The 15,281-nt window shown below is 45.3% G+C and overlaps 1 protein-coding gene across 4 annotated transcripts in view; it reads left to right on the forward strand.

The window, feature by feature from the left end:
- The window catches only part of CLIC5 (chloride intracellular channel 5), a 62,848-nt gene that overhangs the window by 5,950 nt on the left and 41,617 nt on the right, over positions 1-15,281 (forward strand). Inside the window, exon 1 of one of the 4 annotated variants that reach the window (XM_080997469.1) lies at positions 8,459-8,828. The exons of 1 other annotated variant lie outside the window; for it this stretch is intronic. In XM_080997469.1, coding sequence (XP_080853595.1) covers positions 8,766-8,828 — 63 coding nt within the window. In that variant the 5' untranslated portion in view covers positions 8,459-8,765. Of the gene's footprint in view, positions 1-8,458; positions 8,829-11,668; positions 11,690-15,281 lie in introns of those variants that run through there. 2 more of the 4 variants (XM_080997470.1, XM_080997471.1) reach the window with 2 other exon arrangements.

The raw sequence follows: 15,281 nt of genomic DNA on the forward strand, positions 1-15,281 counted from the left end.
TCTCATAAACGTGAAGCACACTGAGATGGCAGTAAAGCATGCAGCAGTTTGATCAGAAGCAACTAATTCCTCCGATAAGAGCAATTAATTTCACATATTCATTCCTCTGAACATTGCATTGCTGTTGATTCAGCTGGTGTCCATGATAGGTCTAATTACTGACGACTGAAGCAATAAAGCCTTTTCTTTGGCTCCTTTCTCCGCTGGCTCTGAAAAACAGTTGAGCAGGGGGCAAAGTTTCTCTCAGGCCTCAAGAGCTGATTGGCTGTGTGCTCGATACTTGATAATATCTAAGAATAGCAAGCGTATAAAAGCTCCAAGCACAGCAAATCAGGGAACTTATTCAGGCATTCGGTGCTCCTGCGATGACACTCACACGAGAGGAAGCATGAGGCTTCACTTGCTGGCCTTGGTCTGTCACCCCACCCTCCCCTTCCTCGCCCCCCCGCTCCACCCCCCACATGGTGTGTGTGTAAAGCTCTGCAGAAGGGAGCCTGCTGTGCACGCTGAGGCTTCCTGTGTGATTCTGCGCCCTTGTCAGGGTTCTCCACCATGTGGGGAGTCCCTCTGTCTGCCTACTTCGGAGCATCCACTCCAAAACAGGACCCGGTCAATGGGGCTGTGACAGAGGAGGCCGGCCAGTGAGCCTGGGGCTGCTGTCCACCTCATGTGAGCGCAGTTGTCTGAGCACTGAAAGGTGCTTTTTCAAACATATTGCCAGTTGCATTGTGCTTACTTCATGTCAGGATGCACCCAGGAGTGATGAGCCCACGCTGGAACTGCATCCATCCCATTTTGGGCAGGCCTCAACTGCCTCCACCTTCCAGCTCTGGGGATGCCAGGGGCTGTGGGGATTGGTGGACAGCTGGTCTTTGTGGCAAGCAGTGTGCTGCAGACTGGCCACTGGACCCTCCTGCACAGGAAAGCTCTCCTGTTCCCACTGAGTTGTGATTGAGCAACAGGGCCTTCCTGTCGTCCTGCAAGTTCCTCTTCCATCCTGACTGCTGGCTTTCGGTTTCCAACCTCTGGCTAATCTCGGACTGCTGCCCGTGGCTCAGCCTTGACAGTAGAAACCTGTTATTCCTGCCTGAAGCTAAAGGGCTCTGCACTAACTGGCCGGTGTGAAAGGCCTCTTTCCCGTGTCACTCACTTCCTGAGAACAAATGACTGTGCTGACTCCCAGAGAGGAACTTGTAGTGTCCAAACCTTCGGCTCACGTTTAAGCTCTCTCCTCCTTAACCATGACCTCTTATCTTGGCTCCAGTTGATGGGACCTTCACCACAATCCTGGGGTCAAACTGCATACTAAGCCAAACCTTGACTTAGCTGCTGCACCTAAAAGGCTCAGTGAGGAGCAGAGTGCCTGCAGTCTCCTCTTCCTTTGGAGCCAGCAGGTTCATGAGTTATTGTCAAGCCATGATTTGGACATACAAACGCGGCCACAGTCCCTCACAATTGCTACAACAGTCAGAAAAAGCATTAAGTGGTCCACCAAGACCCTCAATGGTTTTCAAGTGGTCCACATGTGGGGTTGGAGTTAGGGAACCATGGTTTCAGATTGCTTTAAAATGATATGTGAAAAAAGGACTAATTAGACTGCCAAAGTTTGTGGAAACTTTAGCACAAAAGTATCAAGGTGTGACATTAAAAATGAATAAGGGCAGCAGATCTCGAAGGAGAGCAAGAGAGTGATACTCCTCACTAGGTCAGCAGTCAGGATATTATTCATTTATGGAAGGTATGCCGCACTGCCAGCACAATGCCAGTCAAACCCCTGAGCTCGTCATGCTCACTGAGCATGCTCAGTCCTTACTGGGCAGTCAGGGGTTCCCCTCCTTCGCAGGGCTTTCCCTGCTGTGCTTCTGCAAACACCCCAGTTCTCCAAAGGCTACTGGTCCCTCTTCTTCTTCTGTATGGTTGATTCTATTTTGGCCACCAGAGGATCCATACTTGGTCAATGAGTCCTCTTTTATAGGACCCTGCACACTGACTCTTCTCACTCTGTTGAATCTGTGCTGGAAGGAATTGTGAAAGAAGCAGGAGATGACCATTTCTGATCTGCATGGATGTCGATGGTCATGTGATACTTGCGCTGACTGGGATAGGCGCAAGCCAGAGGCTTCAATGTAGCAAATGTACGTAAGAGAATGCAATGGAGCTTCTCACTCAAAGGCTGCAGTCCAAGATTGCCGTGTCCATCAGCCAGATCTCTACTGCTCTGCGGATTAGTGCAGCCGTGTGTCATGGAGCTGATTGCCCAGTGGGGTGGCTTCTCTCTTTCAACGGCAGTCATTCCCACGGGCCCCGCAGAGGACCTTAAGGTCCACAAATAACCACTCTGGAGGTCCCGAGCTGCAAGGTGGTTAAATTGTATTTTAACCCATATTTTAATTAACCGTTTTTTCCCTTTTCTTCCTATTACGTTTTATTGTAACTTCATTGGTGTTAGCTGCCCTGAGCCAGGGAGGGCGGGGTATAAATAAACTTCTTCTTCTTCTTCTTCTTCTTCTTCTTCTTCTTCTTCTTCTATGATAGGACTGGCACTATATGCCTGGCATCCTGCTGGGTTCAGATTTCTTCTGTGCTTTTAGTACCAGCCCTTAACATGGGGAGTTTCAGAAGAAGAAGATGAACTCAGGTGTGGAAATGTACTTCTGTGCCCAAACCATTTTTAACTAGAGGCTCATCCAGACTTCCTTTTGCACACACTTTCCAAATAAAACTCTGTATCCCTACCCTTAACATCCAGTTTTCTAGGTGGATCCTTCCTGGCGGGTGTTTGGGGGAGCATTCAGTCAAGAGAGCATTCAATCCAAAATAATACATCCCTGCTGCAGGTAAACCACCAGCCCATATTATATGAAAGATTTGCAAAGTTTGTCATCAGGTTTCTTTTCCTTTTCATTCATTCGGGTTTTTTGGCCACTGGTATAAAACAGCAAAATAGTGCCCTCTGGAAGCTGTAACAGGAAACAGCAGGAGTGAAATGAAGACTTGCTGCAGTGCTATTTAAATGCATGTGTATACAGTTAGGTTCTAAATAATCACATTAGTAGGTTTGCCAATACATGAACTACAATCTTGTGGCTTCTATATATCATAGAATCATAGAACCGTAGAGTTGGAAGGGACCCCCAGGATCATCTAGTCCACCCCCCTGCAATGCAGGAATCTCAGCTAAAGCATCCATGAGAGATGGCCGTCCAGCTTCTGCTTAAATACCTCCATGAAGGAGAGTCAACTGCCTCGCGAGGGAGGCTGCTCCACTGTCCAACAGCTCTTACTGTCAGAAAGTTCTTCCTGATGTTTAGTTGCAACCTCCTTTCTTGTAACTTGCAGCCATTGCTTTGAGTCCTGCCCTCCAGAGCAGGAGAAAACAAGCCTGCTCCCTCCTCCATGGGACAGCCCTTGAGATACCTGAAGATGGCTCTCATATCTCCTCTCAGTCTCCTCTTTTCCAGACCAAGCATACCCAGCTCCTTCAACTGTTCCTCATAAGGCCTCATATATACTGAGATTCACATGAGCAGGGGCTCTGTCCACACAGGCAGAGTGTTTTTCTCCTTCATAGTCATAGCTGTCAACGTTCCCCCTTTTTAAAAGGAAATTCCCTTATTCCGAATAGGATTCCTCACAAGAAAAGGGAAAAGTTGACAGCCATGTTCATAGTAGAGAATGGAGAGCCCTTGCATATATTAGGAGGTCTGTGTGTGCCCCAAGTTACAAGGAGAAATGGAAAACTCTAAATATTTGCTAGGCAGGTTTTGCTGCTAACAAGGCATTTACAGACAAACGAGCTTCTGAGAGGCTTGAGAGGTGAGATTTCCCCCCTTTCTTTCCTTTTGTTGAAATTGGGCAGGCTTCATCCCCTCAGAAGGGGTGACTATATGTGTGAATTGCACCCAAATTCTGCCAAAAAACCCAAAAAGTTATATAGACTTTAGTTTTACTTTAAAAAACCCTATAAAGGTGCCCTGCACCTGAAGACTTGGATGGGTTTAATCCATTCTGAAGGGGCTTCTGTGTGTGTATTTCATGCACTTTGGCCCCAAAGGGAGAAGCCTCCTTTAGCATCTCCATTATGATGACTGGGTAGCACTGAGGCTTGTTTTACATAGAACAGCTTGGAAGCAGAGAGTGGTAATTTTCTAAAGAGAGATTTTTTTAAAAATGTGCAGATACAAGGTGAATTGGGGGGAGGGCTATGCTCACTTCAGCATATACAGGACTTTAGGTAGTAGTTACGCAACTGCTGAAAAGCTTTAATAGTTTTCTTGACAGTACAGCAAGCACTAAGTGGAGCTGGTCATTTAATCTGGTTTCCCCATAGTGACCATTGCATGATAACCAGCCCTTGGCCTTGTTTTTAGCAACTGGCCAAGGGCTTCTTTCACTGCAGCTTTCCTATCTGTTCTCTGTGAGAAGATATATAGCTGACCAGGCTCCCTCCACGGCTCCCTGCTCCCTTGCTGAGCTGCCGCTTGGTGAATGGGCTCCAGGAAGAAAGGGGTCCACATGGCCCTGCCAGGGCCCCCTGCCAACCTTGGCAGGGCCACTCTTTGCTGTGGTTGCCTCTCCAGCTGCTCTCCCCAAGCTAATGAGCAGGGAGAAGAAGCAGTCGCCTCGCCTCCTTTCCCTCTTCCACGGGGCAACGCAGCAGAGATGCTGATGGGCTCTTTGCACCCTTTGTGTAGCACCCCCAAGCTAAAGGTTGTTGTTCTTTTTTTAAAAAAGAATTTTGTTGTGCAGTGATGTGCTTTATGCTTGGCCTTGCGCTCACCTTATCAAAAGTCTTTGCTGTGAAGTCGTACTTAGCTCAGGCCTATGAAAGATGATCACACCTTAAAGATGAAGTACAATGAAGTTTTCTTGCACAGAATGTGATTATTCCATTTCTTGAGCAGCCTTCCTGTTTTATTAATGTGGTGACATGATCATATTCTGCTGTATACTTCATAAGGGCAAATGCCGAAGCCCTTGCGGAGCTGAGTTTATATTCATTTATATTGTGTAATCTGAAACCTGGATTGGTATAATAACTAACTGGCCTTGCTCACCAGCCTTTTCTGATGCAGTAAGATGAGCATGCACTAATATTTGTTTCTTAGCAGATTATTCTGAATGCATTATCAAAAGAAAAAATGGTCACCAATAAGACAAATGTGACCGAAGTTTCATCCCTTTGACCCTTGTCCATCTTGGCTGCTTAATGAGTAACTCCTTGGGTTATTTGTTGCAATTTTTAATGTCTTTAACATATTTTACACTTGCTGCCCCTAGGCTTGTGTTTTACTTTGTTTTAAGGGTTAACTGTATCTTGCTATTGCTTTTAGAAATTGCTGCATTGCATTTTTAATTATTACATTATTTGGCTTTATTATTATATTCTATGCTGCTCTTCAGTAGAAGAGTTGGATACAGTCAAGCCTTGGTTGTCGAACGTAAACAGTTCCAGAAGCCCATTCAGCTTCCAAAGCGTTTGACAACCAAGGCGTGGCTTCCAGTTGGTTGCAAGAGCTTCCTGCGCTCAAGCGGAAGCCGCGTCGGATGTTCAGCTTCCGAAAAATGTTCAAAACCAGAGCATTTACTTCCGGATTTTCAGCATTTGGGAGCCGAAATGTTTGAAAACGGAGCTGTTCAGGAACTGAGGTTTGACTGTATAAATAAACTGTTGCTCTTAAGTTTAGCTGACATTTAAGTGATTCATGGATGTAATATGACAACACTTAGGCCATCTTCATAGACCGGTCAGGGCTGTCTAGGAAGTGTTGTGTACATCACAAGGGAGTTGGGATAGCAAAAATGGGACAAAAGAGCTAAGATTTGGATGTTAGTTCCAATTAAGAGTTGTCACCAGACGTCATTCAAAGCAATTTTACCCTATTCTTCAGCTAGAAGTACTCCCAGAGTGGTTTACAGATTAATGAAAACAACACACCTGAAAGCACCTGAAGCACAAATGTTAACATAAGTTAGGAAGTTCCTACTCAGACTAGTTGAGTTTTTTGATGTAAGCCAAAAGAGTTTCAACAAGGTTAGGAATATTTCTTAGTGGGGGTCTGCATAGCTCTAGTTAAAATGGGTTTCAGTTTGACAAGGGAAGAGGGCAGGCTTCATGGGGGGGGGGTGCCTCAGGTGCCTCCACATTGGCAAAATTATTCTTCTACACCAAACCTTTATTAGGCAATACAAATATAGGTTATCATAAAACATCCATATATAAATGTTTAGAATATATACAAATAAACAGCCATGTAAAAATATGTAATGAGGATTTTCATTGGACTTTCTTCCCACTAAATAGTGCCATTCATCACTCTAAGAGATACTGTTGATAAAAACTCTTATTGGCAAAATTTAGGAAAACTTCCATTCAAGCCCTCCTCCAATGCACAAAACTGAACAGACAAATGATGTTAAATTATTTGGAAGTAAACAAAATATATGTGTAAACATAGTTATGATTGAGCTGTTAATATGTGGTGTTAAGTATAACTTGAAAGTAATTTTTTAATACTTTGTATTCATTTATACAATTAATTATGTGCTGCTTTTGGGTGCACAGCCTTCCCATGGCAACTCACAATATTGTAAAAGCACCGTGAATACAATAATCTTAAATAACCAAAACTAACAAAAGCAGCAACATTGACAGGGCCAGTTAAAACAGTTAACAGAGCCTATTAGACCAACTGAGCAGAGCTATAGTTTGCAACATAGCGCTGTAGGAAAAGCTGCACTCAAGAAAAGGTGGTGGTTTTTTTAAAGGTGGGGTTGGAGGCCAGACCCCCCTCTGGGAAGAAAGCCTAGCCTGCTCAAGCTCTGTTGAAACAGGTGGGACTTTCTTCTGAGTTAACTGTGGCACAAATGGCATTCTTGAGGCACTTGATAGCTGTTTCTATTAAGCCTCCGTGGAGGGAGGATCCTGGTGTTTCATTATGGCGTTTAGATAACTCCTGGCATTCGAACAACAACACCTTCCAAATGAGCATTACTGTTAAATTAAAAGTCTTTCCAAAAGAAACTGATGCCCCGCAGGAGCATTTTGTCCCCCACGCTTCTCTTATTGGGATTTTGTTGTTCTTGTTAGAAGCCATGGCAGTGAAACATAGTTCAGATTTGTTCAGCCGCAATTCAGATGAGCTCTGCGTTGACATACCCAGAGCAGGTGACAGAGAAGGTCAGGGGCTGGAAGAGCACCGTGTGTTGATCAGAACAGGCTCACTGACGGGACTTCTAGGTAGAGTTCTCATTCGGCAGGTTTGTACTTTGCACTTGTCTCCTTGTCTCTGGCCCTGGTCCCTCTTCCACTTCTTGCTGCCTGTCCACACGGCTCTCCAGGTGTTGAGGAAGAGGTCTAAGTGCGGGGCCTGGAAGCTTCCCTGTGACTTCAAACCTGAGGGAGGAGGCAGAGCTTAACCAGCGTGGTGTCATCATTCATTGAATTATAACCCTTTGAAGGAAGACTGTCTGAGACGGGGATCATAGATCCATAGAACTGCAGCATTGGAAGGGAACATGAGGGTCATCTAGCCTAACCCCCCACAATGCAGGAATTTTTCAGCCCACGTAGGGCTCAAACAGACAACCCGGAGATTAAGAGTCTCAAGCTATATTTTTCATATGCATACACCCAGAGGACTGCAGGTCATCCATCCCTGCTTTAAATGAATGGGAATAACCAATTGATACATTCCAGTTGTTTTTCTGTAAAAATGCAGAACACAGGATGAAGTAAGAACAGTATGGGGGGGGGACATTATAGTTGAAATGTAATACCTAAAAAAGATGGATTATGCTCTTATTGCTAAATAAAGTTCAACTAGTAATATGCAATATAAATGGCTTGCAGCCTCTTCCCACCACCGCTTGAGAATTCTAAGAAATCAATATATCAGTGCAGTTTTGAAAGCTTCGATCTCAAAATGTAAGACAAAAAACTGCAGGAAGATTCCTTGCCCACCTTCCCACTCCCCACTTCATACACACATTCTATGTTCCCCAAATGGTCTCCTCTTCTCTGCTGCATTGTATTTTATGCATATGTCACATTACTCTATGAGCTTGCAGAGACCCTCTCTGCAGCCTGCCTCTGAATAGGAGAATGAATGAAAGGCAGAGAATGACATGTTTTGTTTTTAGCTCTGTGAGCCAGCAAAATGAGCAGCATCGGCAGGAACCTTGGGGTGCACGTCTTTAGGTCCCCTCGAAATGTGTGTAATGGAAATAATATGCTTTGGAAGATAACATTGAGATTTAAGGAAACACTCTGATATCATTTTGTAAAAGCTGGGGCAGAGGGAAACACATGGGGGATGGATTTCCATATAATGCTGAGAAGAAACTATTTGTCCTGAGGTACCAATAGCTCTCTGCTCTCCTGTGAGCTAACTCCACCCTCTTCTCTGGCACGGGGCTATTTTGGGCTGGCTGTGTGAGCCAGAGCTCTGACAGATGAGCACTCTGAAACACAACGCAGCACAGTTAGCACTTGTTGCTCCTGTGAACCATTAAACCGTAGCAGAGTCTTCTGATAAGTCCTCTCCCCGTTTTTGAAAATTCTCAGCTAGGAAATTTATTTTCTCTGCTAATAGAAGTTTCAGAAACAGCAAAGAGATGGTTTAGAGGAGGGGAAGAAAGCATCGCAAGGCTTCTCTTTTCCCCCTTATTGTAAAAGTAAGCATAGCTGTTGTGGAGCTGGAACCTTTATTGCTTTGTGGTGTAAGCAGAACACCTCCTAGCTGGGGAGGGGGGGGGGGTAAAAAATGACAGACTCATCTCCTGCAAATGGAGAAGGAAAGGACCCTGAAATCGAGCTCTTTGTAAAGGTAGGTGAGACATGGAAATGCTTTAACTCTCTTGTCAGCTGGGCTTCCACTGAATGCACTGAACTCTCCTGCTGCTGCCTGGCAGGGCTGACTCTGACAGCTCGGTGTTCCCTTGGAGGTGTTTCAGTTTTGTGCTTCTGTTCTCTTGCTTGTTCTCTTGTGTGCTGTTGTTTGCCTTCCTTCCTGCTTACTGCGCTAGTCTTTGTTGTCTACGGTGCCACGATCTCCTCATTCGCGTGGGCTAGGCATGCCACAAAGAGCCACAAAGAGCCTTGCTTCCATCTTTTGAATTCTGTATTAGTGTGAGAGAGAACGTGTCCCTCTGAGGAAACAGGAGGGAGGGTCTCGTCCCAGAAACCCCTTTGGCACCGCACACATCTGCATGTGAAAAATTCTGTGAACCCTCTCCCCTTCAATATATATTTGCAGTGTTACCATTGTCCATGGAGAAGTAAAAATATAGGCAGATTTTGTTATTGTGTGGAACCAGTTCACACTGCTCGAGTGTTTTGGTCATAGCTTGGTTCCACTTGTGTGAACTTCACTGAAAATGCTACTGACTGGGACAAAATGAAAGCTTTTGTGGCTTTTTATACGTGAAGTATTTCCACACATGTTAAGTCACTACATGTACCTCAGGCAGGTAGAAGAGCAGACGTTCCTCAAGCCGCTCAGCTTGATAAGCAACAGACACAAGACACCTGCCTGCAGATAGGAGCGGCATGTTCCTCACCCTCCGTCTCCACGCTGAGTAGGGTTGCACTTGTCACACAGCTTGCAGTCACGGGGCCTGCAGAGATGAGTAGGCTGGCATCCTTGTGGAGAAATAGCAGGAAATGCTACTGGTCAAACTGTGTGCTCCCATGTGGTCTGGGCAAGTGGTGCTGCCCCTTTTCCAGGGCCCTGTGGAGAGCAAAGGGAGAGCAGGAAGGCAGCATCAGAAAGCAACCAGCAGTGGCTGCAGCACATGGTGTCTCCTTCTGGATGCACATGCCGGGGTTTGGTAGAGAGTGCTGCTGCTTGTGTGCTCTTTCAGTTTCCCTGCCTCAGCCTTCCTCCCTTGGAGCCTTCCCTGAAGAAGGTGAAGTGTGTCTTGGGACTGCTCTGCTCTGTTCTGTGGGCCCAAAGCAAATGTCTCCAGTCGTTGCAATGGCAGGAGGGGAGGTGCTGTTATTTACCCGCAGGTGAGAGCACCTGCTTAACCTTGTGTCTGCTGCCTGGGAGACCCCAGTCCCAGCTGTTGGGGGCAGGGCACAGTTTTCACATATGGCAAAGGAAGGGGGACACATCTGCAGCAGTTCTGCTTTGTAGCATAGCTCCCCCTCTTCCCTTGCATACCTGTGTGGGGTGATTTTTCTTTGACCCACCACTTATAGGAACGGGGGGGGGGGGGTTCACTGTGTTGGATACAAGGTATCCATAAGCATTCTGGAAAGAGAAATGTTATCAATATGCTCTTATAGGTACAGTGGTACCTCGGGTTACAGATGCTTCAGGTTACGGACTCCGCTAACCCAGAAATAGTACCTTGGGTTAAGAACTTTGCTTCAGGATGAGAACAGAAATTGTGCTCCGGCGGTGCAGTGGCAGCAGGAGGCCCCATTAGCTAAAGTGGTACCTCAGGTTAAGAACAGTTTCAGGTTAAGAACGGACCTCCAGAAGGAATTAAGTTCTTAACCTGAGGTACCACTGTATGTCACGAGACCAGGCTGCTTCTGTCCAGGGCCCTTCTGGTGGCCCCCACCCAAGTCTCCCCTTGCGTGCTCAGTGTGCAAGTGAGAGGCCAGAGAGAGATGGGCTCATGCCATGCACTCCGTCCTGCTGTTGATGTGCTTTGGTTGGTTTTAGAGTTTGTCTGACTCCTGACAGCCTGGGCAGGGGAGGAGGCAGTGGGTAGCACTATTGAGTTTTTTACCTTTACCACATCCAAAATCAGTGTAATGTGATGCCAAGAATTGGGGCAGGACCAAGGTCTGGTGAAATACAGGAATTGGCTCACGTTGACCCTCATCCTGGCATGTTCTGACCGCTCTGGCTTGGCCTGGTGGTCCATAGTGTGACCTGGCACCAGGGCATTTCTGCTGGTGGGGGCTTCTCTAGAGGGGGGTTTTATAGCAGGGCTGCCACCCAGCTAGCACTGAGACTTTGGACCCCCTTCCTGGGGAAATATGGCTGGTCCCCCTCATTTCCCTACTATTCTTCAAGAGCCACTTAAGATCTTTTTATTCACTTGGGTCTTTTGAGAATTAAATGTATTGGGGATCCAGCAACTGTAAATTTGACACTGTAGTTTTTAAGAATTGATGCATTTTTAATTTTGTTGTTATTGTGAAACATTTTGTAATGGTGTTTTAAATACATTACGGTACACTATCCTGAGCTCCTGTTTGGGAGGAAGGATGGCATGGAATGAAAATAAATCTGGGGTATAGGATTGCACCCACAGTTTCCTGTCTCTGCAGTGTGAGTGCAAATCTGTAACTGATATAAAATTAGGGCCGAGGCAGAAGTTCTTCTGTCTCTAACTGGTGGTGTTAAGGGAGGATCAAAACCGTGCACGCTCCATGGCCTATTTTTTCCACAGTGGCATGTTTTGTGGGCCTGGGGGTGCTGCTGTTCCTGGAGCCCGATGAGCCTGGGAAAACACCAGTGCTTTTTTCTGAGGGTACTCAGGGATAAGCAGTATTGGCACCTTCTTTTTCTAGATGAAAAGCAATGGAAAACACCATTTTGTTTTCTTCCCAGCAGCCTCCAGAGTGAAGGGAGAATACTTCCTGTCCTCATTCTGTAGTCTGCTGGAAAGAAAAGATGAGGGTTGCCTCCTGCTACTGAGACGCTGAGGAGAGCAGTCACTGCTGGTGGTAGGTTTGGAGCATCTCCCATGATGGCAGCAGGGGGAAAGCATGGCTAAGTTTGGGGAGGCATTTCAGCTCATCAGCCCTATTTAAAATAGGTTCTTTTTAATTGCCCCATCCATCAGTGTGTGAGAGGAAAGGGGGTGGGGGGAGAGGATAATGGTGAGTACCAGCAACGTTTTTTCTAGAAAAGAAGCACTGCAAATACATGTTATGATTCATAGTGCAAGTGATGCTGAAAGGTGCTTTAAACATCATTCGTGGAAATTCTCATATACACTTATCTAGATATTTTGTATGAATGGAGAATGTTTTGGCAGAAACAATTGTAAAATAATCCACCTAGTTTGGGAGACAGATCTGTACAATTGTATATTAAGGCTATTATGACAAAGTCCCCCATTGTATTATTGCAGAAAAGCTGCTAAAATGCGGGCTGGACAAGGTAACTGTTAGGTGGATTTGTACCGGTAGCTGGTTAACTGACCAAACCCAAAGAGTACAATGGTACCTTGGTTGTCGAACTTAATCTATTCCAGGAGTTCGTTCGACTCCCGGAACTGTTCGAAAACCAAGGCACGGCTTCTGATTGGCTGCAGGAGCTTCTTGGACTCAATCGGAAGCTGTGGAAGCCGCATCGGACATTCAGCTTCCCAAAAACATTCACAAACCGGAACACTTACTTCCGGGTTTGCAGTGTTCGGAAGCCGATTTGTTCGGGAGCCAAGCCATTCGAGAACCAAGGTACCACTGTACCCATGAATGGTTCCTTGTCATCCTAGAAAAAGTGACCAGTGAAGTGCCGCAAGGTTCTGTTATGGGGCCATTGTTGTTCAACGTCTTTATAAATGACGTGGATGAAAGAATTGTGGAGATGCTCATCCAATTTGCAGATGACACCAAACTGAGAAGGGTTGCTAATGCTGCAGAAGACAGAATCAGAATGCAAAATGATCTTAACAGATTGGAGAAATGGGTCCAAGCTAACAAAATGAATTTCAGTAGGGACAAATGTCAGGTTCTGCACGTAGGCAGGAAGAACCAGATGCATAAATATAAAATGGGGTACACTTGGCTTACTAGCAGTACATGTGAAAAGTATCTAGGGATCTTGGTGGACCACAGGCTTAACATGAGTCAACAGTGTGATACAGCAAAAAGAAAGAAAGAAAGAAAGAAAGAAAGAAAGAAAGAAAGAAAGAAAGAAAGAAAGAAAGCTAATGCTATTCTAGGCTGCATCAACAGAAGTCTATTGTCTTGATGAAGGTAAGTAATAGTCCCGCTCTATTCTGCCTTGGTCAGATCACACCTGGAATACTGGGTCCTGTTCTGGGTCCCACCATTTAAGAAGGATATTGGCAAGCTGGAACGTATTTAGGGGAGAGCGACCAAGATGATCAAGGGCTTGATGAGTAATGGTTGAGGGAATTGCACAGGTTTAGTCTGGATAAGCGGAGACTGAGAAGTGGCATGAGAGCAATCTTCCAAGTATCTCAAGGGCTGCCACAAGGAAGATAGAGCAAGCTTGCTTTCTCCTGCTCTAGAAGGTAGGACTCAAACCAATGGCTTCAAGTTACAAGACAGGAAATGCTGACTAAACACCAGGAATAACTTTCTGATGGTAAGAGTCATTTGACAGAGGAACAGAATCCCTCAGAAAGTGGTGGGCTCTCCTTCCTTGGAGGTTTTTAAACAGGTTGGATGGCCATGGATGCTTTATGGAGATTCCTGCATTGCCGGGGGTTCTCACTATGAAGCAAAACACTTGTAAACATGGCATGGGAAAACTCAGGGCCATCCGATGAAGTAGAATGTTGTGAGATTCAGGACAGATTCAGGAGAGAGGGAGACTTGGAAATGTATGAAGAAGCTATGAATTGCAAGCAAATTGGTAAAGAGGCGTCTTTAAAATTTGAAGTTGGGAGAAATTGGCCATGTATTTTAAAGAGCAGCTTCTTACTGCTACGTTCGAGAAAGATAATGGTCCCTTCATATGGGATGCATTTAGCCTTTCCTATGAGGCATTGCCATTTTACTATGGTGTGAAAACAGAATTGCTCCTTTTGTAATGTTAGAAACTGTTGGGTTATGGGCAGCTGGTGCTAAAGCAAAAGTCAGTAACAATGTTCCTAACATTTGGCTTTTAAATGGCATATAAAAGGCCTGCACAATTTGTGGCCCACAAATTCTAAAAGCATTCTGACAGATATTTGTAGGAGCCCAGCAGAAATTGCTCTTGCTGCTCCCCTGGTACTGCAGAAACATGGGCTTGTGTAAGGGATGCTTTCAAGCCATCTGCAGGCCCCAGGACAGGGATATCGAGCTTTCTTTCGATTGATGTGCCACACATTTTACAGACATGCCCCCATTCTGAAGTTGTATACACCAGAGTTCACAAGCCTCTTTTACTTGACAAGCCCCTCTCCCAATGGAGGAACAAACTCCCAGTGGCTGCATTTCGTTGTGACTGTTTCACCTCCTCTTTCAGAAGCCTCTGCAGGCTGGTTGTTGGGAATCCCAAGTGGGGAGAGTGTTGCTGCACTTGTGGGCGTCTGGTTGGCCACCGTGTGCTGGACTTCATGGCCTGGTCCAGCAGCGCTCTTCTTGTGCTCTTACGTTAAGCGTGTGGCTTACTTCTGAAGTGTACGCTTAGAGACAAGGCACTTCAGTGCCCCCCAGATGTCGCCCCTAACAATTGCCCTCGCTGCCTGGGGCTGATGGAAGTTGAAGTCTCACAACTTCTGCAGGGAAGAAGGGTGGGGGAGGCTGGTCTAGTGGTTAGAGGGAGACTCAGGTTCAAATCTTCACGATGCTCATTAACCTTGGACCTGCCACTTTGCCAGCCTGTGTCCTCTGGCTCTAGCCCCCAGTGACTGATTGTGCCCCCCCCCCCCCCGTTTGGAGATGCCTAAAGAGGCTATTATTTCCGTTGCTGTTAAAACACTTCCTACCAACTCTAATTTTTTGCTAATTATAACTGCTTTAATAAAAGCAATAAAATATAGAGGGAATGAATAGGTGTGTAATATCCAGTTGTTTTGAATGAAAACAGCACATCTTCCCCTCATTTCCAACAAATATTGCTGATTTGAATATGTGTGGTTTGCCAGTTTTAGTAGAGTCATGCATCAAACAATACAAAATAATGTGGAAATTCTCTTTTAAAGTAATGCATAGATAGATATTTGGCCCATTACAAAAAAAATGTTTACATTGAGAAATAGAATCTGAAATTTCTGTACCTTGTAGTTTCACTATCTTGAGCTAAATTGGTTAGCCGATCATTCAACATCCCATCCTTGTCTAATGATTTTTCTCTCCCCAACAAAGTCATTTCCCCACATTTCTATCTCTTAAATCTTTATACCTGAAACTCTTTCACTGGTAATGCTCTCATTTAACCTACCAGTTAAGTCATTATTATTACTTTTACTTAAGTTTATTATGTCAATGGGCTTGTAATTTTAGTTAACCAAGGTTGTAGTTTTACTTTTGGCCTGAGAACTGAACATTTAAAAGTCATCTCAATGAGTCCTTTGGTCCTTCTAACCCAGTAATGGTTACAGGTTGTGGCTATTTAAGATCTCAGGCGCTGGTT

This window comes from Podarcis pityusensis, assembly GCF_964106645.2.
Source record: "Podarcis pityusensis genome assembly, chromosome: 3".
NCBI classification, from domain to species: Eukaryota; Metazoa; Chordata; class Lepidosauria; order Squamata; family Lacertidae; genus Podarcis; species Podarcis pityusensis.